The sequence below is a fragment of the Gavia stellata genome, chromosome 20, assembly GCF_030936135.1.
Source record: "Gavia stellata isolate bGavSte3 chromosome 20, bGavSte3.hap2, whole genome shotgun sequence".
Classification (NCBI taxonomy): domain Eukaryota; kingdom Metazoa; phylum Chordata; class Aves; order Gaviiformes; family Gaviidae; genus Gavia; species Gavia stellata.
The window spans coordinates 16,473,757-16,496,255 of NC_082613.1; the positions used below are offsets into that span (position 1 = coordinate 16,473,757).

The 22,499-nt window shown below is 54.3% G+C and overlaps 1 protein-coding gene across 1 annotated transcript; it reads right to left on the reverse strand.

The window, feature by feature from the left end:
- Positions 1-338: 338 nt before the first annotated feature.
- Positions 339-19,907, reverse strand: L3MBTL1 (L3MBTL histone methyl-lysine binding protein 1). Its single transcript, XM_059827379.1, has 22 exons — positions 19,880-19,907; positions 19,465-19,603; positions 17,067-17,290; positions 16,128-16,272; positions 15,836-15,974; positions 15,014-15,137; positions 14,283-14,370; positions 12,007-12,098; positions 11,261-11,365; positions 10,245-10,380; positions 9,625-9,725; positions 8,405-8,556; positions 7,319-7,395; positions 6,784-6,869; positions 6,099-6,209; positions 5,702-5,816; positions 5,348-5,447; positions 4,194-4,391; positions 3,820-3,866; positions 2,699-2,856; positions 1,830-1,892; positions 339-840 (listed from the first exon to the last, which is right to left on the reverse strand). Exons 2-22 carry the CDS (start codon positions 19,598-19,600, stop codon positions 706-708), a joined length of 2,532 nt encoding a protein of 843 aa, XP_059683362.1. The 5' UTR covers positions 19,601-19,603; positions 19,880-19,907; the 3' UTR covers positions 339-705.
- Positions 19,908-22,499: the final 2,592 nt, after the last annotated feature.

Below are 22,499 nucleotides of genomic sequence, written 5' to 3' on the forward strand. Positions count from 1 at the left end.
TGCAGAGCAGCAGCCAGGACACACTGCTCCCTGAAAGGGGCAAGAGGTGAGCCACTGGTTCCCAGTGTGGTGAAGCTGCAAAGCAAAGTCATCATCTGGCCTTAAAAGGGAAAGTCAAAGGAATTCAGAGAAAAGTGAGCAGAAGCTCCTTGAGAGCGTCCCTTGGAAATGATGTTAGCACAAGCCCCCCCAGAGGAACACATTGGGGGGGGGGGGGCGGGGGGGGAATCTCTCTCAGCTGCTGAGCAAAGCTAAGACCAGCCTTTGAACGGGTGCAAGCACGTATGCAGGCAGTCAGTCCCTTCCTTTATCTGGGTGACTTGAGTAGCGGTGTCAGCCTCCAGCTGCTACACCCTCTGCACTGATCCCCCGTCCCTCAACACACCCCTCCCTGAATCGGTGCAGTCACAGCAGGACGTGGGGGGCAGCTGTCACGCTAAGACAGGCTAGTCCCACATCCACCCTCCGTCCCTGCAGCCGCCCCCGAGGCTTGGGGTCAGTCTGTACCCAGCGCTGGAGGAGAAAGGCAGTGTGGAGTGGATGGGAGAGGATGGGAGATGGACTGGTGGGAAAGTGGAGATGCAGCATCCGAGAGGACATGAGCAGGACATGACAAGCTGCGGTCAGTCGGGGGGAATCTCTGTCCTGACCAGACAGTTTGGCAGCACCGGTGCTGAGGGAGGGTCCTGATCGGGCCAAGAAAAGTCACTTTAAGGTGTCATCAGCGTTCTTGAACATGAGGATGGCATTGTAGATCTTGAGTGCTGGGCCCAGCTTGACACTCATAATCTTGACGATGTCAGCCTGCGTCAGCAAGAGGAACGCCTCGCCATCGATCATCTGAAGAGGAGAGCAGGGACAAAGGCACTCACCGAAAACCCAGGCTGTGACTTCCTAGGGACAGCCAGCACGGGCACGACCTGGGGACGTGCACAGTCACACTCACCCTCAGCCAGGTGCCACAGACGATCCCCAGGGAGTAGGGCAGGGGCCACCCACAGCACTCCCACGCTGTCCCAGATAAGCCAGAGCTGGGAGCTCGTGCACCCAGGAACACGAAGGAGAGGGGGAAAGGCCCTTCCAGGGGCCGCCCCAGGAGGTCACACTGCAGCCAGCCCAGGCTTCTGCGCCAGAGTGCAACGGGCACAGCACACAGCTGGCAGGCAACCTGCTCTGGGCAAACACCCGTCCATCCACGCATGGAGGCTGCCCCCAGCTCAGCTTTGCGTGCCTGAGCACCCTTAAAGCACAGGGGCCATTTACTAGCAGGCTGGGACACTTGCTGTACCCAGCACGTCCAGGATCAGCCTGCCCTGGGTGTACCGCGCATGCCGGAAAGCGGCCCCTCTGCACATCTGTCCACAGAGGGGTCTAAAAACGATGAACCTGGCTGACAGACAGCAAGGCCACTGAACTGCTGTGCTGGTGAGAGGATGCAGGTGGGAAAGGATGAATGGGTGAGGAGTAAGCAGCTTCCCACAGGAGGTGATGGTACTATTAAGGCTGCACCATCCTCCTTCTGCTCCCCCATCCTAGCCTCCTCAGAGGGGCCCTCCCTCACCCATGCTGTGAGAACAAGGCAGCACAGCTCCTTTGGGGGTCAGCATCTCCCCTCCTGCCCCCGTATCTGCATGGGCAGACAGCTGCAAACTTGAATGCAGTGGGGCTGCTGTCCCCAGGGCTGCAGGGTGGGATCACTGCCAGGTGCTGGATGTGCTCTCAGCATTCAGCAGCAATCCGTTGCAGGAAAGCCACTGACCAATTCCTCCCTGCCCTGTTGGCAAACAGCTGTCCTTGGCCACCTGCACTCATCCTCCAGCCCTTCTCACCTCATCCTTGAAGAGCTTGGCTTGGTCCTCGCAACCCGTCAGAGTCTGAACAAAGCTAAAGACCTTGGAATAAAAGAGAAAAATGTCAAGACAGAAGCAATGTTTCTGGCTGGAGACCCTCCATGAGCCCACATCCTGACTTCTGCAGCTGCAGCATCCTCCCATACCTAGAGATCACCCTTGGACCGGGGCACAGGTGCCAGCCTCCTCCAGCCCCAAAGTAGCAAATGCTACAGCAGCTTCATCCCCAACAACATCCCCATCTGCAGCACAGCGAGACGATTCCCACTGAGGGGTGGGGGCAGGAGAGGGGCACACAGGAAGGTAATGGGGAAATCAGGCAGGGCTGGCTGCTGGGGCTGGTGCCAGAGTTCCAGCTACCCAGGCCTTAAGAGGGGCCACCGCAGATGCCCAAGAAAGTGAATGAAGGTGACGATGAAGCATCTGCAGTTAAGATTTCTTTTTCAGAGAAACAGGGAAGTGACTTCTTATCTGCAGTCTGTTGTTTAATTTATTAACTTGGTAAAGATGAAACTAATTTCTTTGGAAAACTGTAACACGCTAAATGAAGAGACTGCTGTTTGCCTCCACCTGCCTGCCCTGGACTAGTGTCACATTCAAGCCAAGTGAGAGGCTGGTAGTCCTGCATGTGCTTCCCAGAAGCTGCCATCGGGGCTCATGTATGGCAGTTGTCCACACAGTACCCCACACATGTGTCCAGTGGACTGCTTTCTCACTAGCCTGGGGAAGTGGCTGCTGAAGCACCTCTGTGCCTGGTGCATGTACCATGGTGCTGCACAGCCAGGTAGAGTGCTCCCAGCCATGCCAGTGGGTTAGAAGCCAGCATGCAGACTCCAAAACCATCTTACCTCATCAATGGTCCACTTGGCCACTGTAGTTGCTGTGATGCCAGCCACCCCCGGCAGGAGTTTGCAGTGCTGCTCCCAGCAGAGTGACAGGGAGCGGTCGGGGTGGGCAGACAGGGCAGACATGAAGAGCGACTGGTGCATATTGTCTGAAGATATAGCTGGCAATAAAAATGCAAGATGTGGTACAAGGTAGAAGGATGAGAACATCCCATCCCATCCTATCCTACAAGCCTTGGGGAGGGCCCTGTTCAGGGGCAGGCCCAGGGCTGGCAGCAGATGGTCTCATGGATCCAGGTGTCAAGAGCTAGTGGTTGTCCCTTGAATTAATAGGATATCAGTGTATCCAAGTGTTCAGTTTGGTGGGATTGGGATGGTGGGGGAAGAAGTTTAAAAGACAAGCTTGGCTTTGCCTTGTTCTCACCACCTTCAATCATTAATTTTCCATACTGAACTAGATGTCAAATTTCACACCAGAATGCCATCCCATATCATTCAGTTCATTTTACGTTTTTAACAAAGCTTTTCCCTTGCTCTCTGCTCCCAAGGAGCCAAGGATGGCTCCCAAGAAGAGATCTTCTTCATTCACCCCCAGCACTAGGGTAGGCAGCAGGACAGCCCATGGTAAAATGGATACTTGCTGGAATAAATGTCAGTCATTGTCTTATGTTAGTCATCACAACTAAATGCCAAGCAAAGTGTTCAGCATCAGTTTCTGTGCTACAGCAGTAATTTGGCACTTCACAACCACACTGATATTTTGGGGTATGGCAGCCACAGGATGAAGGCACAGCATCCCTGTCTGAAGAGGACAAAGCGCCGGGGAAAATGCATTGCCATAGAAAGAGGATCCTAATTCCCCGCCCTAAAACACTCAAAGATTCACATACATAAACCAAGAGACATAACGAGGGACCTAGCAGAGCTCTGGTAAGAGGCAGGGACACTCCTTGTCAGATGGTCAACTTTGGCAGACAAGCTCCTTTGACCACAAGCTCCTCGCTGGCGCTGACCTGCGTGAGGTCTGACTGAGTGAGCCAAGGGACACCCGCCTCCAACAGCCACCACCCCAGCTCCTCGAGCCTTGCCCCTGCGATGACACCATGGCAGAGGATGGCACTTACTCTGGAAGTCTTCCTGCTGGATCTTCCGGTACTTTGGAGGTCGCCCTCTAAAGAGACAGGAAGACTGATTTCCAACTGGGTTGGGACTGGCCCAAGGGCCCTCCTCCACACCACACAGAGCAATGCCTTGGCAGTGGGAGCAAGGATTACCTCTTGGACCCTGACCCAAAGGGTTGACAGCTAAAGACACAAAACGTGGGAACAAAAACCAAGAGAGGTGCCCAACAGAGCTGGAAGGACAAACGCCAGCTGCCAGCAACCATGCTCCCCCGCGGTCAAGGAGCCTCTCCGGCTTGGCCATCCCCTCTCAGGGATGGCAGTCGTGGCACAGTGGCCCTGCACTGCTGCACGGGGCTCACCGGACTTGCCCGTACCTCCCGTGGTGCCGAGATTTCTTTCGCTGAGGGAAGCCAATCAGGTTCCTCTTGCGACTTGAAGCCTCGGTGTCGGACAAGTCTGCCTTAAGCCTGCCCTGGTTCTTCTCTGCCAGCGGGCACCCTGAGAGGCAGTAATGGGCTGTGAATCTCCCAGTCACGTGTCCTGACCCGTCGCAACCCGGCGTGGGGCACTTCCTAGAGAACAGAGGGGAGGCAAGCGTTGGACCGGGCTCACAGCAGCATGGGGGGGCAAGCCAGCAGGGCCGCCCCTCCGCCCCCAAGCATGGGAAGCTGTAGCCCTGGCCATGGAAAGCAGAGTAAAGACATGCCGAACAAATTCCCGGGGGGAGGGCGCTGGGTGCACGGGCAGGGCACACCCAGTCCCTCCAGGTACAAACACCGGCCCCACCTTCTCCGCTGCTGTCACAGTGACCCTGTGCAAGTCACCACAGTGCTGATCAAGCAGGTCATTGCGGTTCACAGAGTCTCCATCTTCCCTTTCTTGCCCCCACAGGCATCCAGACTAGCCTCACAGTGAGGAGGAAGGAAGTGTCACAAGTGTGACAAGTAAATAAACCCCTGGGAGCCAGATCTGCCTTCCCCATCCTCACAGATGCTCCATCATACTCGCTTCTCTTGACGCCAGCCTGCCATGCTGGGGTCAGCACTACACCGTGCCTGGTTTCCCCTGGAAAAGGTCATGCAAGCGACTGACTGAGCTGAAGGAGATGCACTGTTCCTTCTCAGGACTTCCCAGCTCACAACCTCACAGTGAAAGGCATCCATGAGGGGCGGGAGGAACATCATCCTCGAAGCTGGTATCAGTGAACAGCATCTTAGAGGCACTGTCCCCTATGTAGCCCATACATCCCCACAGGTAGATGGGCATGTAGGGCACCCCCAGGGGCTCTGGGTGCCGCAGAACAGGCGCAGAGTAGGAGCTCACAGGAGTTAGACTAACTGCGGGCTCCGGGCTGCCTTGGGGCCTGGCCTGGGCAGAGCAGGAGCTGCCCCTAAGCAGGAGGCAGAGCCAGAGGTAGAGTGGGTGCAGGAAAGGGCTTGTTGCTGGTGCAGGTGCGGAGGAGCGGAGAAAGGGCCGGTGCAGGCCGGCAGGTAAGCTGTGCTCCACTGAGGTGCGCTGGGGAACTCACCTGTGGTGAAAGCTGTACTTGGAGCTCTTGGTGTGAGGGATGCTCTTGCAGCCCAGGGTTGGGCAGCCCCCGTGGGCAGAGGAGGCTGGTTCCTTTGGCCCTAGACCAGGAGGAGAAACAGGAGAGAGACTGTCACAGCTGCAGCCCCAGGCAGAGCCAGGGCTCTGGGTTCCCTGCCTGCGCCAAACAGGAAGGACTTTTCCAACTGACATCTCCATGGAAAAGCCCTTCTTCCCTGCCATCCTCAGCCAGCACCTGCCCTCCCATTTCTGTGCATGGGCAGGTGGCGATGACAGTGGGGATCTGGCACGCTTGGGCCCTGGTATGAGGGACTGACCCAGGCACAGGACTTACTGAGAGGAGGCTGCAGCGGGTGTCCAGTTTTTGAGCACCAGCCTATGGGGTGGATGTCCGGATGATCTGCATCAATCCAGAAATCATAGATGTGGCTCCAGCCATCAAAATGGATCTGGGGAGACAAGTAGAGAAGTCACCCTTCAAACTTCAGGGCACCTCCCTGAGGAGCTCTGGAGCCCTCCTAGCTGACAGCAAGCAGCAGGGTGGAGCTGAACTGCAGCACAAGGCTCTCCTCCACTCCTGGAGCCAGGCACTGGGACCTGCCATCTTCCACATGGTGTGCTTCCACAGACCTCCGCACACTTTGCCACTGCAACTAGCAGAGTTGGGAAGGACAGGAGCAAGCCAACATAGCGCCTGGACACAGGCTCAGCACCAAGACTCCAGCACCCACCTTTATCCTGTGATCTTCCACGTCCTCCACAGTGGCCACTCGGATGAAGGAAGGAGTCCTCCTGTCCACTGCCTCCAGCTTCATGTTGACCAGGAAGCCGTGGGGTGGGCGCTGGGGCCAGGAAGAACCCAGGTCAGCGGGGAGCAGGGCCGTGCTTCGGGCTCCCGCGCCCCTCGGCAGCTTTCCCAGCAGCGTGCAGCTCCTCAAGCCCAGCTCCCAGCCCTGGCCTGTCCAGGTAAGAGCCATCCCAGCTCACAGTAGCAACTGGAGAGAGTGGGGACAGGCCTCTCGGATCTGAGCTGTGTTTTAACAAGACGGGAAAGCTGTGCCCAAAGGAAGAAGGTCTCTAAGAGACACATTTTGGGGATCTGTATTGCAGCCACACATGGCTGGACACAGCTGCTCTTGCTGCAGCTGGAGACAACTATCAAGCAAGCCTAAACGATTTCCCATCACCCGGCTCCTGTCTAGCCGAGGGGATGGTCATACTTCCCATTTTTTCCCAGTTTTGAACTATTTGCCAAAGATAGCCCTGACTTCTGAACCTTGAGTGTAGATCTGAACCCCAGGTCTGTGGCAGGAGCATACTGAACATCACTTGAGTTTTCATAAAAGCAAAGACCTGACAATGGAGAAAACCCAAATTCCTGCCCAGGCACAGTGGAACAGATGATGTGGCACTCACCACTTTAAAGGCCCAAGCTGGGACAGCAGATGCTCCGGTTTCCTTTAAGTACTTTTCCCAGGTGAAGTTGTCAGGGTCAGGATAATCTAGAAGGGGGAAGATGCAGAAGGTGAGACATGCCTGCAGGAAGACAGCAAGTACCCCAGAATGTCCTACTGCCTTGAAGGACCAACCAAATCTGTGCCAGGCACACGGGAACCTGAAAGGTATCAAGAAGTGCTACTATTTTCTCATGGACCATGAAATCCAGGGTACAAGGAAGCAGAAACGTCTGGGCCTGCACAGACAGCTTGGGTCCTCCTCATGTCTCCACTCGGCCGGACACAACCACCATGCTGCACCTGAACACGTGAACAGGAGCCTTGGCAGGAGCACGCCATCTCCCTGGCTGTGGCCTTGCTAAAGGAAACTGCCTGTGCCTGCAGACAAGCAAGGGCCATGGGGTTTGCACCCCCAGGCTCCCCATGCCACCCTAGGAAGCCTGTCCCCGGAGGGATGCGCCACGGAAGGCTGTGCTCCCGGGCCACTGACTCACCTTGAGGAGGTGTGAGGGGTTTGCCATGCTCCTGACACCATCCAACTGGGTGGATGTATGGACTGCTGGGGTCACACCTAGAAAACACACCCAAACTTTTACACAGGACTGAGATAACCAGCTTATCACCACCAGACAGCATGGGCTGCAGGGGCTCAGGACAGGCCACTTGGTGGCACACCCCAGGCCTGCAACACCAGCAAAAGTCCCTGCAGAAGCCGATGTCTTCTACAGCACCCTTGTCCCTGAGTGATCCAGGGAACCACGCGTCCTGGCAAGGCAAGGGCTAGAGCAAGGGGACTCCAGCTCAGAGGGACAGGACACAAACACGCGCCGGGTGCAAGCCCTGCTGCAGACCTGCCCAGGGAACAGCAACCCTTTGCTGCGAGCGGGGAGACAGGCCATGCCTTTCAGAGCAGTGAGACCTGAGCAATCGGGGGGGCTCATGTCCTGGTCATGGCTCCCAGTACGTCACAGCACACTCAGGTGCTGCTGCTCGCAGGTCTGCCCTGGGACAGAGCAGGTAGTTGCCCAGCACCAGCGAGTGAGGAGCAGCCAGGGACAGAAACCACTGCAGCCCCATGGCTCCTTGGGGCGAGAAGTAAGAGACGGTCAGAGAGATCCAGCCACAAAGGAAACAGAGTTGCTTTCAGGACCCTAATTGTGCTAACTGGTCATTTTAATTGGCCTTAACCAGCTTCAGCTGGGACACTTCCCTGCCCCGACCACAACCCCTGCCTACAGACGCGGGAGCTCCTTTTAAGACCAGGCCTTCAGTCTCTGCATTGCAGGTGGCCCCATCTCCCAAGTGGGTTTCAAGGCAAGCCCACAGCATATGATCACGCCTGTCTTTGCGCCACATTATCTACAGGGCCATGGCAATGTCCCAGGAGGTGACATGGAACAGGTAAACGTTTGTCCCCCAGCACAGGGGGGTGAGCCTCTGCCTCACTGGACCACTGGTGGCCTGTCTGCAGCAGCGTGCTGGGATTGTCCCACGCTTTCCCGAGCACCTCGTCACTCTTGCTGAAGCGGTGGCAGGGTGTCTCCCCAACACTGGCACCCCAGGAACCTCTGTGCACTTACCAGTAGTCATAAGTATCATCCCAGTTGTCAAAGTGCACCAAAAAGCGATTGTCCACCACGTCAGTCACTGTGGCAACACAGATCAGGGAAGGGTTCATGCGGTCCACAGCTTCAAGCTTCATGCCCACCTCGAAGCCCGGAGAAGCCTCGTGCTGGGAGGAGAGAGGGGCAGGATTCTTTCAGAGCCACGGTCCCAGCGCCCTCCTCACCACTTCCCTTGCCTGCTGCAAGGAGGCACCTGCCCAAACCCTCCCAAAACCAGACCCTCCCTGGCCTCCAGGCAGGCCCAGGAGCACTCAGGATCCCAGAAGGGCAGTGCCCTGCTGTGCGTGCAAGAAAAGAGGCAGAGGGTAAGTAACTCAGCTTGGCCACACAAAGAAAGAGGAAAAGAAATCTTCAGACCCTCAGGATCTTCTATAAGCAGTAACCTCCAAGAGAAACACAGCCTCCAGCTTACACCGATTCAGATTTTGTCACAAAACACTTGTTTGCGGTCACGCTCCTCCAGTGTTAGCAGTGACCAATGCCCTAGGCTTGGCAGGAGGAGCCGGGACAGGGCCCTTCATCCTATCTTGCCTTTATTTCTTGGATCCAAAATCTGTGCAAAATGCTGTGTCACACATGCTATTGCAATTGTTGCAGCAATGAGCAGGAGGGTTTAGACACAATAAATAACTTGGAAAGGCTGATTTATCAGTAGGTTGAGTTTCCTCTGCAGCTGACAAAGGAATCATCAGCATTTTGCACTCCACTATATTCCCACTTTCCCTACCCAAGCTGCCATATGAAAAATAAAGGCAGAGACAGAAACAACGAAGACACAAAACAGAGACAAAAGAATTATACTTATGAAACATTATGAAACTGAGGGGTTTTGGCAAAATAATTGTTGACAGTAGCGGTTACTTCTCCTCACCAGTACTTTTGCAATAGATTTAACTCTCCCTGAGACTGACCTGGATGAAACAGTGAATCAGACCAACATCAATTTTGGGCACACCAAACTAGTGTCCAAGCTACAGATCCTCAGCAGCAAAGTGTGCCACATCTCATTAAGCAACACAGCCGTACACTCTCTTGGCCCTCTGCACTGTGGGCTTGAAAAGCGTGGGGTGAGCAGAGAAAAGCCCAGCACTGGCAGAGGCATTCTGCTCAGCTAGAGGGGAAGAAGTCACACCTGAACCTGCAGGCTCTGGCAGGAAGGAGAAGCTGCTACTCACAGTGTCTCGGACCATGAAGAGGTGCTTAGGAGCTGCCTGAGCCTTTGTTATCTTCAGGTAGTTTGTCCAGCTGAATTCTTCTTCCTTATAACCTACAACCCCTCAGGAAGAGAAATGAGAGCAGCAAGTTCACAGAGAGCAGCCAAGAGGTCGTGAGGCCAAGCCCGGCCAGCCCCGACCAGCCCTCACCCTGCCAGGCATGCCCTGCTGTGGGCAGATGGGGTCTACAGCAGCCCTGGGAAACCCAAAACCTGTAACTTAGGCCCAGTGGCTGATTTTGAAGGGGTGCTAGGAAACGTTAGCAGTGGAGTGGAAATCCAGAGCTCAGCTCCCCCGCAGAAAGCATCAGTCCCACCTGCCCTGGGGCACAGCTGCTGGCTTCAGCTTGGCACTGGGACATCCAGGGTGACAGGGTTCTGCCCCAAAATGGGATCGAGCAGAGATCTTTAGCATGATGGGTGCCTGAAAGGTTGTCCTGTGGAACCCTCCCAGCACAGCAGCATCCCTTCCTGGGCCCCATGGAGCCACCCTGTCCCCATCTCCAGTTCTACATTTGGGGGCCCACTACTTGTCCCCCTCCTTCAACAGGACCCAACAACTGAGATTCACTAACTCCTTACCTTTCGGGGGCTGGAGTTTGTGCCCCGTCTCCTCAAACCAGCCAGCGGGGTGGATGTCGGGGGAGTCAGCATTCAGCCAGAAATCATGGCACTCAGAGTAGCCATCAAAGTGGAGGCGCATCCGATAACCACACACCTACCAGCAGGAAGGGCAGGAAAAGGAAAGGACCATGGAAACCTCCTCCTGTCCCCGGCTGAGCATCGCACACACCTCCCCTCCTGCACGCAATCTCAGCATATCACTTAGGGAAACCAAGCGTTGATCATAGGCCAGTGCCCAAATTGGGAAGCACATGCCAGTCCCAAAAGGTGTCCAGCACGGAACAAGGTAAGTGCAAGGCCACCAAGAAGGGAGGTTCAGGCTGGTACATGAGATGCCATGGTGGGGCACCTTGCTGGGTCCAGTAAGTGGAAGGATTCCCTTTTCTGCACCCAGGAGAGATGCTGGCACAGGGATTTTGGCCAAATGCCACGCTGCTTTGGTGAACTCTCTCCAGCAGCAAGAACAGCAGCCACTGTTGTATGGCTATCTCCCTGGCTGCCTGGGGAGCACTGCGAGGCAAGGCCAGTTTGGCTGCCACATGGCTGAGCGGAGGGCCCCACAGACAGCAGGCCTCCATGCACACGAGGAAGAGCAATGGGATGTGTCCACACCCTCCGTCTCAAGGGCTCAGACCTGTCTGAGGGGCATAAGCTCGAAGATAAGAAGCTGTTGTCATCACCACAGTCTCTCCCCGCATGGCAGTGCTGTGTCAAGGTGATGGAGAGACCAGCTAGACTGGGGCATGACAGCTGCTCTGCAGCACTGTCTTCTGCCTCTACAATCTGGAAGGAAACTCCCCATTTGCTTGACCGAGGTGCTGGAGCACTAGCTCATCTCATGCAGTGACATGCAGGTGAGGGCCCAAAGCCTGTCTCCTCCCCGGGCCAGCCGGCAGCACCTCCCCTCCCACAGAGCCTCCCACTGCGCGGGTGCGAGGAGGAACCAAGGAACATGGGAACCGGAGGCGCCTTACCTCAGCCACCGTCAGGATAAAGTACATAGATGGGTGCTGCGGATCGATCCCCTCCAGCTTCATCCCCACTTTAAAGCCATTCTTGTGCTGGGAAGCTACTTGGTACTGGAAACAAAAAATGAAACTACAATGTAAAAAACGACACAGGTAGTTGGGTCTAGAACCATCCCAAGGAGCAACCATCAGGCAATGCGAGCTGCTGGGACCAGGAGATTGTGGGCCACAGGTTATGTTGTCGTCCAAATTTTAATTCTTTTCCCGTAGAAAAACACATTCTTCCACCTCCTTGTGGGTTTGCATCTCTTGCTACTGGCAGGGCAGGGTGTCCCTGGGCTAACAACTGCAGCCAGGGAGAGTAGGGCATGGGCCTGGATGCTCTTGCACCCTGGCAATCGGACGCGTGGGAGAAGGGGTGCAGCGCAGCAGCGTGGCCTCAGGAGAGCCCACACCTGGCTTCAAGGAAGGGCTGGAAAGGCTCCACCAGCCTGCTAGAGCCACCGGGATGTCCTAGGCAAATGTGGGGTGCTTGGGATGGGGGACAGCACCCTGCTGGGGAGTGGGACTCGGGGCAAATCAAAACTGGAGGCTGACTGGTCACCTCCAGGTGAAGATGGGAGCTTGCTTATCGCTCAGAGTCCCGCAAAATAGGGAAGCAAGGAAGAGAGGAGAAGGAGGAGGGGTGGGAAAAAAAAGGGAAAGAAAAGAGAAGATGAAAGAGGGAAAAAGACAGGAAAATCCCAACTCACATCCTGGAAGAGATCTAAAGGGGCAGCGACAGCTTTCTGCTCCTCCAAGTAGGACGCCCAAGACCAGCCTTCTTTCTTCTCCTCACTGGCACCTGAGCGCAGCACAAACGCACACACAAGAGGCGCTGCTGAGGGTCCGCTCCAGCCTCCGTCCCTGCCTGCCTCGGGGCAGTGCGGAGAGCAGGCCAGCGCCTGGGTCCCGCTGGGGCTGCATCCCGCTCTCACGCACAGTCCTGCATCCCTGCAAAGCTCAGCACCATCCTACCAGAGCCCCTCCTCCAGTAAACCTGGCCGGCTGTCCGAGAAGAGACAGAGCTAAAAGTGCCCTTCTCACACAGGTCCCCACGACCCAAATGTCCTCTGTCGCTGTACAATGCTCTAGTAAGGCACCTAAGGAGCCTGAGGGACAAGCCGTCCTGTGCAAAGCATCGGGACACCTCTGCAACCAGTCCTCCTCCAGCCAGTACATCTGAAATGGCCACAGCACTGATGGATTTGGGACAGCCAGCAAGATCAATCCAGAGGTCTGGGAATCACTCCCAGCTGCAAGGGGCTCCCAGCCACTCAAACCAGCAGCAGGCTCACCTCCCGCCGCTGCTCCAAAGGCAGCAGCTCTGCTATCCTCTGCTCTGAGACAACCACCTGAGGCCCCTTGGCACACCAGGGCCACCCTGATGCCCTAGAGATGCATTTACCCTTATGGTATTCGCGAAAAGACGACAGCATCATCTCTTCATAGGCAGGGAGGTGATCCTTCATGCCTTCGACCCCTTTGGGAAGGCCACAAAGGCCTTGCTCAAGGCACACGAGACACAACCCAAGTCTCTTGCTCTCCAGCCACTTTCTCTCCCTGCTTCGTAGCACCTGAAGGGACTCCAGGAGTGCTGTACCTATTGCAGCACTGAGTAATTCACAACTACAGGTCAGCCATGGCAGATAGCCTTGGGTAGGGCAGGCCAGAAGTGCAGGAGACAAACAGACCAACTCCTTCCTCCCTTGGGCTTAGGGGAGGTGGAGATGGAAAAAATAGGAACTTGTGGAAGAAATTAAAGCTGAGCTTCAGTAAGCAAGGTTACTAACCTAGATGCTTCGCTAATAGTTAAGAGTGACGAACACCTTTATTATTCTTTAGGACATAGAAAAAAGTGGCAGGCACGTTTGGGGAATCTCTAAGTACAAGCTCTGCACTTCTGGAGAACAACAAATACACCTGGAGACAGAGCATACACCAACTCTGCTGCACTGAAGCATCCAGGTGTGTATTTTGTTTGCTGATGTACTTCTAAAATAAGAGAAAATAAAATGCTGAAATAACAAGGCTCAGCACTGCTAACTTGTATGCAGCAGGGAAGGCTACACGCTCAGGGCTCAGACTGTAGAGAAAAGGACCTGGCAAGCAAGTATGAGATCCTTTTTTAATAGTGGTTAACTCAGAGTAACATCAGGGGTTAATGACATCTGGCCCCTGCTACTGTCCCTACATTCGGCTATGGAGAGGAGTATGAAGCTGGAATAGTTTAATTTTAAAATTACTTTGAGCATGACCTTTCACTATTCAAAGACAAAAGGTTTCCCATAAAGTTTATTTTCAGTATTTTCCCAAGTTTTCCTTCCCCCTCGCCCCCAATGGCACTGCAGGGAAAAAAACAAACAAGCAAACACTGCATCCCTCAGCTTGTCTCCCTTCCCTCTGTGTCGACAGCTCTGCGTTTGAGATCTCCTCTGATATGGTCCAGGAATAGATCCCCACAAGATGAGACAACCCCAAATCATCTGGCTTCAGCAGCACCAAACCTACAGGAGCAGCTCCCAAACTTGTGAGCTTCCAATCACGTGAGTGAAGCTCCCCATAAGACCGTCCAAAGTGGGGGGCAAACCCAGACATGGGGCAGAGTCATGTTATTGCTCAGGATAGTGCCTCTCGGAGCAAACACGGTATCCAAGAGCAAGTAATAAATTCAGCTCCCAAGGGGAGGGACCAGAAAGCACTTGTACAGTACAGCCCAATGCCTGAAGAAGACACAGCCGTATCTGTAAGGGTGCACCCTTCCCGTGGAGAGAGAGAGAGGAAAGGAGAGAAATGGAAAGAGACAGAGAGAGCAGGATCAAGCAAGCAGAGGAGCTTACAAGCCTTCAGGAACATGTACCAGCACGTTGCACTGGGTTTTTGACTCTGCTGGAGCACCAAAATGCTAGCCCAGCCCCCGCAGCACTGCAGCGGGACCCCACAGCCGTGGCGGGAGCGCTCACCCCACCACCCGCCCGGCCCTCCATACCGTGCTGGCTCCCGTTCCACACATCAGCCTCTGGATTGCTGATGGCAGAATCTCCCGCAGAGTTTTTCCTCTCTTCCTGCTTTTCCTCCTAGACATGAGAGCAGACAAAACAGAAATCCACCATGTTGGAGGTCTGCACAGATGTTTATGCTGTGTGTTGTACCCTCATACCGGTGCCAAGGGCCATACTGTGCCTCTGCAACATCCATGATTTGACTGATGCTTGGCCCGGAAATGGGTGGCTAAGAGGATCTGATGATGGGAGCCTGAGGGGGATTTTGGTGCTGAGTGGCAGCAATCACACCTGGAGTGGATTTGCTACAGTCAGGGCTGGCAAGCAGAGCTTCCTTGCCTTGTCAAAGTCACTCTCCCTTCCCCAGGATACACATCACGCAGATAGACACTCTCTTAATTCAACACTTAAGTTTGGCAGCCCAGACTCAAGAAAGCAGTTGAGAGTGCTTGATACCTACAGCCCAATCAGGACGTGTCTAGCACTGCCAAATCCAAGGTGCTCCGCATGCCAAACAGCCAGACAAAGCATCTAGAAGCCCTGATGCTCCACGCATTCAAGTCTTTTTGGCATTAACAGCCAACAGTTTACCCCTTTGACATATAGCTGACACAACACTGGAAAGCACCGATGAGAACTGCACACACCTGCAGTGCAATCAGGGGTGGCCCATGGCCCACCCCTGACATCAGCACACGTGCACACACGCCCTCCCTACCATTTGTTCAGATTCATATTCTTCCTCTGAAGGGCTCTGGTAGTCCTTCCTCTTTCGTTTCTTCACCGGCTTGAGGATTTCGGTGGCATTGGTGCTGCTGGCAGAGTTTTCCACAATAACGGACCTGCATGGAGGAAGGGAGAATAAACCACTGCGGCACGGTACGTCACAATGGCTGGGGTGTCGGTAAGGGAGTGGCTGCTGGAGAATCACTGTCACCACTTTTCTTACTCACACATGCTCCCATCCCTCCTGACTAATGTATGCGCTCTTCTTAGTGCACAAGTTGGCAAGAGGTTAGAAGCAGGGTACAGACCAGAATCACCCTCACACACTTGGGTATCAGAAGCCTGAACCCAGGGATGGATCAAAAGCAATCTAGTTTTGTAGCAGGGCTCTAAGCTGCATCAGAGTCACACAGAGATCCTGGAAAACAAGTCCCAGGAGTCACACACTAATAAGCAGAGGAGCTGGAAATGCCCTTGTGACCCACGCCTCCCACTGCTGCTCAGCCTGGAAGCACCCACTGCAGCAACCTCCTGCTGCAGCCCTGCTCCAGCAGATATGTGTTCATGAGGCCACAAATTGGGCAGGAGAAAATCTGGCTCCTGTGCTTCCTGCCATCCCCTGGGACAAGTCTTCATCCCCCCACACTGCAGCCAGGGCACTCTGCCTACAGGAAAGAGGGAAACAAGTGGGGTCTCCAGCACCTCCCAGAGACAGATCCACTTGCATCCCTTGCTGGAGTATGTGGACCAGGGGAGGGAGGGCAGACAGACAGATGGATATAGCTCTGCAGTGAGCAGACTCCCCTTCCTTTACCTTTCTTTGAACTGCTGGTGACAGTGCTCACTGCAGAAGCCCCTGCCTTCCCGGGCTCCGTCCGACACGTGTCTCCGGCCACAGGTATCACAGTGGCACATGCTTTCTGCTGTTGGCAGCTTGGTCTGCTCCGGTGCATCTGAGTCAGAGAGAAGAGGAGGAGTGAGGCACAAGCTGCAGCAACGGAAGGAGAGCAGGAAGCAGGAGACATTTGCCTCGCTCAGGGCCTACGCCAGACAGCACCTGCTGATTGATGGTACCCACCCCAGATGTGCCACCATGGTTCCCTTACCCTGAGCCACAGTAGGATTGTCCCTGCTGGCGGGTGAAACCTCTGAGTCCCCATCTTTCTCTGTGTGACCCTCCTTTATAGCTTCCACTGGAGGCATCTTATCAGCACTCACCACCTTCAGCGTCCCATACTCATTTATTCGAAACTATGTCATTGAACCAAAAACAAGGAAAAATAGTTAACATGGAGGATAGAAATGTAACTTGATAGCTAATGGGTGCATGTGAGCTCTGAGAATGAGAGGGACATGGTTCGGTCATTAGTGCGTCCAACAAGAGGACAGCTTTTCCGATGCTAAAGGTGAGCATAGCACCAAAGTCACCTGTCCTGCTGCCCCTCCCTGCAGTCTGTGCTGGCCGCTGAGCCTGCCAGGGCAAGCACGCTGCCTGCACTTGGGTGACACCAGCACCAGCTGGCAGCACGAGGGACAGGGTGATGGCTGGAGGATGTGGTGCCCTGAGGCTGAGTACCAGCTGAGAAACTGCATTTTGTGCAAGCTATTTCATGTACCGAGGGGTACACTTAAAGGCACCCACTGTCTGATGAGTGCGAGGCCACCATTTCCAGGGTGAGCGCAGGAGTTTGGCGAGAACCAACTCCACGGCACAGCTTAGAAAGGAAAGATGCCCTCCACAGCACGTAGCATCCCTCTGCCTCCCTGTGCAGGGCAGACCTGCTGCAGCCCCCCAGGCACCATGTGTGTGCTCTCTCTACTAAGGTGACAAGATGGGAGGGGCACAGGGATGGGGCACAAGAAGAGCCTTGCAGAGCCGAAACAGCCGAGGGATCCTCCAGCTGGCGTGCGGGTACTGCCAGGGACCATGTCACATCCCGGTGGGCCCTGCCTGGCACAGGCTGGGGGACTGCCACTTACAAGGGCAAGCAGCTGCGGAGAGTGGCGGGGCGGGGGCAAACACGGTGGCCCAGGGCTACACTTACCCGCAGGTTACTCCCAGGCAAAGTAGCCACCCCATCTTTCCACTCCAGCACACGGACTGTGCTGCAGGTCTGCACCCCACTGATCTGGGGAATGACAGTAGCTGTGATGGGCTCAGTCCCTGCTCCCCTCTCTGGCCTCTCGGCCCCTGTGCTTCTCTGTGGTTCCCGGGGGAATCGCTGAATTTCTAAGGTGCTCGTGGGAAGGTTGATGGTAGTGGCATTTGCTTGAGAAGGGAAGAAAGGAAACAAACAACCAGAGGCATACACAGAACACTTAACTGATGCAAACAAGGCTCAAAGGCAGCACAAAATGACAGAGAGGACATAGTCTCCCAGGCAAGGGCTCAGGGCTGTGGGCTAAAGCACCCACAAGCAGGCAGCGTGACCCAACAAGATCCGCAGCCAGCAATGGCTTGTGCTGGGAGGTGGCACGGACACTATCCACATCCAAGGGTTCCTACTTCAGCCTAACCTCAGACTGTTCCCATGACCAGGATGCCCTGATGTGGCAGGATTGTGCTGGCGAGCTCCTGGACTGTATCTTCCAGTTTAGTTTCATTTCAAAGGAACACACTGTGCAGCCTAGGGCCCCTCCACAATGGGAACTGAGGCACCGGGAACAGGAAAAATGATGAGATTTGGTTCTAAAGAACACCCCTGATCTCACCTAACACACATCCTTGCTTTGCTCGCACACCTCCTGAAAGACACTGGTCAGCTGAGCTGAAAATTGTTGTTCCAATTTTCAAGAAGGGTAAGAAGGACGACTCTGGTAATTACAGGCCTGTCAGTCTCACTTCAGTGCCTGGTAAAATTATGGAGAAGGTTATTTTGGGAGTTATTGAAAAATACCTGAGAGACAATGCAGTCATTGGTCATAGCCAACACAGGTTCACGAGGGGAAAGTCCTGCTTAACTAAATTTCCTTTTACGAAAAGGTAACCTATCAAGTTGACCAAGGGAAGTCAGAATATGTGGTTTTTTTGGATTTTAGCAAAGCTTTTGGACAAAAGGTCCAGCACACAGCTAGACAAGTCCATAATGCGTTGGATGAACAATTGGCTGACGGGTTGGGCTCAAAGACTTACAGTAAATGGGGTTACATCAGGCTGGTGGACAGTCACCAGTGGGGTTCCACAGGGCTCAATTTTAGGGCCAGTGCTCTTGAATGTTTTTATAAATGATTTGGATGCAGGAGTCGAATGTACATTAAGTTTGCCGACGACACTAAATTAGGAGGAGCTGTGGACTCCTTTGAGGATAGAGAGGTCTTACAGAGAGATCTGGATAAGCTAGAGAGGTGGGCAGTCACCAACTGTATGAAATTTAACAAGAGCAAGTGTCGGATTCTGCACCTGGGACAGGGTAATCCTGGTTATACGTACAAACTGAGGGACGAGAGGCTGCAGAGCAGCCCCTCGGAAAGAGATCTGGGGGTTGGGTTGATGGCAAGTGGAATGTGAGTCAACAGTGAGCCCTGGCAGCCAAAAGGGCCAGCCGTGACCTCGGGTGCGTCAAGCACAGCATCGCTAGCCGGTCGAGGGAGGTGATTGTCCCACCCTACACTGCACTGGTGCGGCCCCACCTCGAGTACTGGGTGCAGTTTTGGGCGCCTCGATATACGAAGGACATCAGACTATGAGAGTGTGTCCAGAGGAGGGTGACCAAGATGGTGAAGGGTCTCGAGGGCAAGACTTACGAGGAGCGGCTGAGGTCACTTGGCTTGTTGAGCTTGGAGAAGAGAAGGCTGAGGGGTGACCTCATCGCAGTCTACACCTTCCTCAAGGGGGGCCGCGGAGGGGGAGGTGCTGATCTCCTCTCTCTGGTGACCAGCGATAGGACACGAGGAAATGGAATGAAGCTGCGTCAGGGGAAGTTCAGATTGGACATTAGGAAAAGGTTCTTCACTGAGAGGGTGGTGGGTCCCTGGAACAGGCTCCCCAGGGAGGTGGTCACGGCACCAAGCCTGTCAGAGTTCAAGGGGCGTCTGGACGACGCTCTTAGTCATACGATTTAGTTTTAGGCAGTCCTGCGAAGAGCAGGGAGTTGGACTCGATGATCCTTATGGGTCCCTTCCAACTTGATATATTCCATGATTCTATGATAACGCAGCAACGCAGGAGCCCACATGCCCTGCAGAGGAGGCACCCAGCACATTGTGCTGCACTGGCACAGGGCCCCAGACATCAGGGCTTTGGTTTAAAACTCAAGAGGTTTTGATCGGCCACAAATTGTCCAAGTGATGTGGGATAGCCACACAGAACCTCTAAGATGGCAACAGCAGCACGGCTTTGCCTCACAAGGTTTGGGAGGAACACAGATATACAAGGAGTGTGAGGTATCAACGTGGGGGGAGAAGGCTGGGGAGGCACCAGTTAGAGAGGACAGTTCCGCATACCTGGTATGATGAAGGCAGTTGTTGGCAGGTGGGTGCTCTGCACAGTGCTCTCGGTGGTGACCACGTGGACGCTGACCTCCCCAGCGGCATTCCCCTTCGTGCTTCTCACAACCTCCATCTCTGCTCTGCTGTCCATCACCTTGCGTGGCCACAGAGCGAGACAGTGGAAGACAGCAAGAAAGAAATTGAGTTGGGTACAAGTACAAACACTACAAAGGAGTGAGAAAAAGAAAGAGACCGATGGTCCCTCCCTTTCCACCACCTCCCAGCAGACACCCCTGTAAGACATACTAAAGGCCCATTGAACCCAACAGAGAACAGCATGAAGGCCACAGCTGGTACCAACACGACCTAGCAAACCCCCTGTTGCGAGATCCCAGCTCAGAGTCTGCAAACGCCAAGGGTTTTTTCTCACCTGGCACCACCATAAGATGGTGTGAGCACAGCAGGTCCACCACAAGCTATGGCTGCTCCTGGCTCCCACTGGGGCCTACACCACTCTGATGCAGACTGTGACTGAGGGTTGGCAAATCCTACCCTGGAGAAGACAGAGGTCCCTGAAGTTCCCCTTCCAGTTGTCCCGTTGGGCAGTCACCCTTGATCTTCTAACTGGCTGTAAGAGAGAATTTCACAGTGACAGGAGTTAACTGGAGGGATGCGGGGGCAGAGAACATGAAGTCCACTGCACGCAGCTGAGCTTCTCACAGGACTGGTGATGTTCAACCCATTTAGCCATGAATTTCAAGGTGGAGGCAAGGTGTCAGGACCCTGAGGGCACTACTGGGCCTTACTGGCCCTGACCAGCCTCCCCTGAGACCCCCACCCATGGGCCCAGGGGCTCCACATCAGCCCACCCTCAGCCTGTCTATGCCGCACTGCAGCAGTACTGGTCTCCAGCTGCTCTCTGGCAGCAGCAGGACCTGACCTGCTGGCTGTCATCTTGGCTTGACCTCAGACCTTGCCTAGTGACCTAAGCTCTGAGCTGGACCTGGCCACAGTGGCCCTGCCAGCTGCCTTCCTCGGTTCCCTGTCCCTGGAGCAGCAGCTGGCCCCTGCTGTGCCCCAGCAGGCAGGACGGTGCCTACACCAGGATGTCCCCAGACCAGGACCTGCCTGCAAGCCGGAGGGGAGGAACAGCGGTGCCTCCCAGTGCCCAGGGCACCTCGGGGAGAGAGGGCTCTCAGTGCTGCTCCTGCCCTAGTGAAAAATGCAATGGACACACAGAGCTAAGCAGAAAACCAGCAGTACCATCGGATGCGCTCAGGGAAGGCGGATCTCTCCATGCCTACTGAAAATGATGGTCTGAGTGTCCCAGAGACTGCTGGAGTCTAAGGACACTGGGCTGGAGAAGGATTTTGGACCTGCCCTGTTTCCCACACCCTCTTCAAAGCACTTGCTGCTAGGATGGAGGCAGGGCTGCTATGGGGCTAAGTAGGGGATCATGCTCGTGTCTCGGTTGCTTTTGATGCAACCTGAATTTGAAAGAGAAGACAGCCATTGGGAAAACAGGATGATCATTTCAGTGAAGCACAGTTAAATAAGAATTTGGCTACAAAGGGCAAAGGGTGGAATTTTAAAACGTGAGACATTAAGATAAAGGTGTTACAACCAGAAGGTAAAAAGTGGGATGGTGTGCTCACGTTAGGGGAAGATCTAGTTCTTCCTCTCTCTTGCAGTGCCGTCAGGTTTGCGATCAGAAATACCTGATGTTCAACTGACAGGTGGTACGGACCTTTAAGGCCCTCCGGGTGCAACATCAGAAAAACACTGTTAAGTGTCAGGAGAACTGAAGGAACACCGGACTCCAACTGAAAGCCAAAATGAATTTAGCAGCCAACCTGTCTTGGTGCTTCCTAATACCCACTAGGAACCTATCTGCTTTCTTAGCACTGAAATCTGATATTTATCCTTGATTCATCGCTTGGGTCAAATGTTTCAAGGACAACTCCCCGTTTTGGGTGAGCTGTTGGATTTTTTTTTTTATTTAAACAGAACTTGGGACTGGAAATGCCTAGAAAGGAAGAGAAATAACTAGATCCAGTGCCCAAGCTGGGTGATGCTCAAACTCATCTCTGTACAGCAGTCTATGATGTGAACACAATAGCAAATAATTGCACAGGAAATAACCAGCAGTAATTATCACGTGTCAAACACTCTCCAAATCCTTGCAGGGCTGCCTGCTGACGCCTTCGAGGCTGGTTCTCCTGTGCCTTATGAGTTCAGGGTGAACAGAATGAATTTGAATTATAGATTGTGCCACTATTCCTTAAACGAGAAGAACTAAATAACTGAGATTTAGGACTTAACCTCCAGACAATCCCTCCTTCAACAACCTCCTGGGAAAGGCCTCGCTGCAGCAAAGGGCACGTTCCCCCATGGCACCACAGCTGGGCAGCCCAGCTCAGGGGGTCAGGAGCCCTCCAAGGAGCTTGAGGGAGGCAGTGGAGCCCATGCAGCCCACAGCCCTGCCCTACAACAAACTGTCACTCCTGTTCCTCCTATCTGCCCCTCAGCAGCGGTATCCATGCTTCCCCCAGCACCTCTGGCCAGAGCAACCTCTTGTTGGCGGAAACCTTTCCCTAACATCTTGCCCCAGCTCCTGCCCTTCAAGCACATGTGGAGCACAAATTCTGTAATGAACTCCCCCAGCACGTCTCCTGCTCCATCCCGCAGGGGAGCAAAGACTTTGGTGTCCTGGACACCACAAAACCTTATGCTTACAGATGTCTCAAGCCATGTTTCTTTCCTTTTAAGATCCATGGGGGGAGACAGGCCCAAAGCTATTCCAAGGCCACACAGGAGCAGCAAGAACATTGTTGGTGTGAACTTGTAAGCACATCGTTGCCACAGCTGAAACCCAGCGACTCCCAGGGCTCTCCCACCTCTTGTGGCTTGGGCTTCCATAGTGTTAGACAACAATTTACCACCAACACTGCCCACATCAACCATAGCACACATTGTTAAACTTTTAATTCAGGATTTCTGAGATAAGCCCTACACAAACAGTCCCAAGCCCCAGAGCACTGCTCTGGACC

Bases quoted from the DNA above. Each gene is read 5' to 3' on its own strand.
- L3MBTL1 (XM_059827379.1), bottom strand. From the start codon at position 19,600: ATGGACAGCAGAGCAGAGATGGAGGTTGTGAGAAGCACGAAGGGGAAT. The intron at 2,857-3,819 runs GTAAGTGCCATC...TTTTATTGCCAG, and splicing joins CCAGCAGGAAGACTTCCAGA to CTATATCTTCAGACAATATG. The intron at 1,893-2,698 runs GTAAGATGGTTT...TTTTATTCCAAG, and splicing joins CCAAGTGGACCATTGATGAG to GTCTTTAGCTTTGTTCAGAC.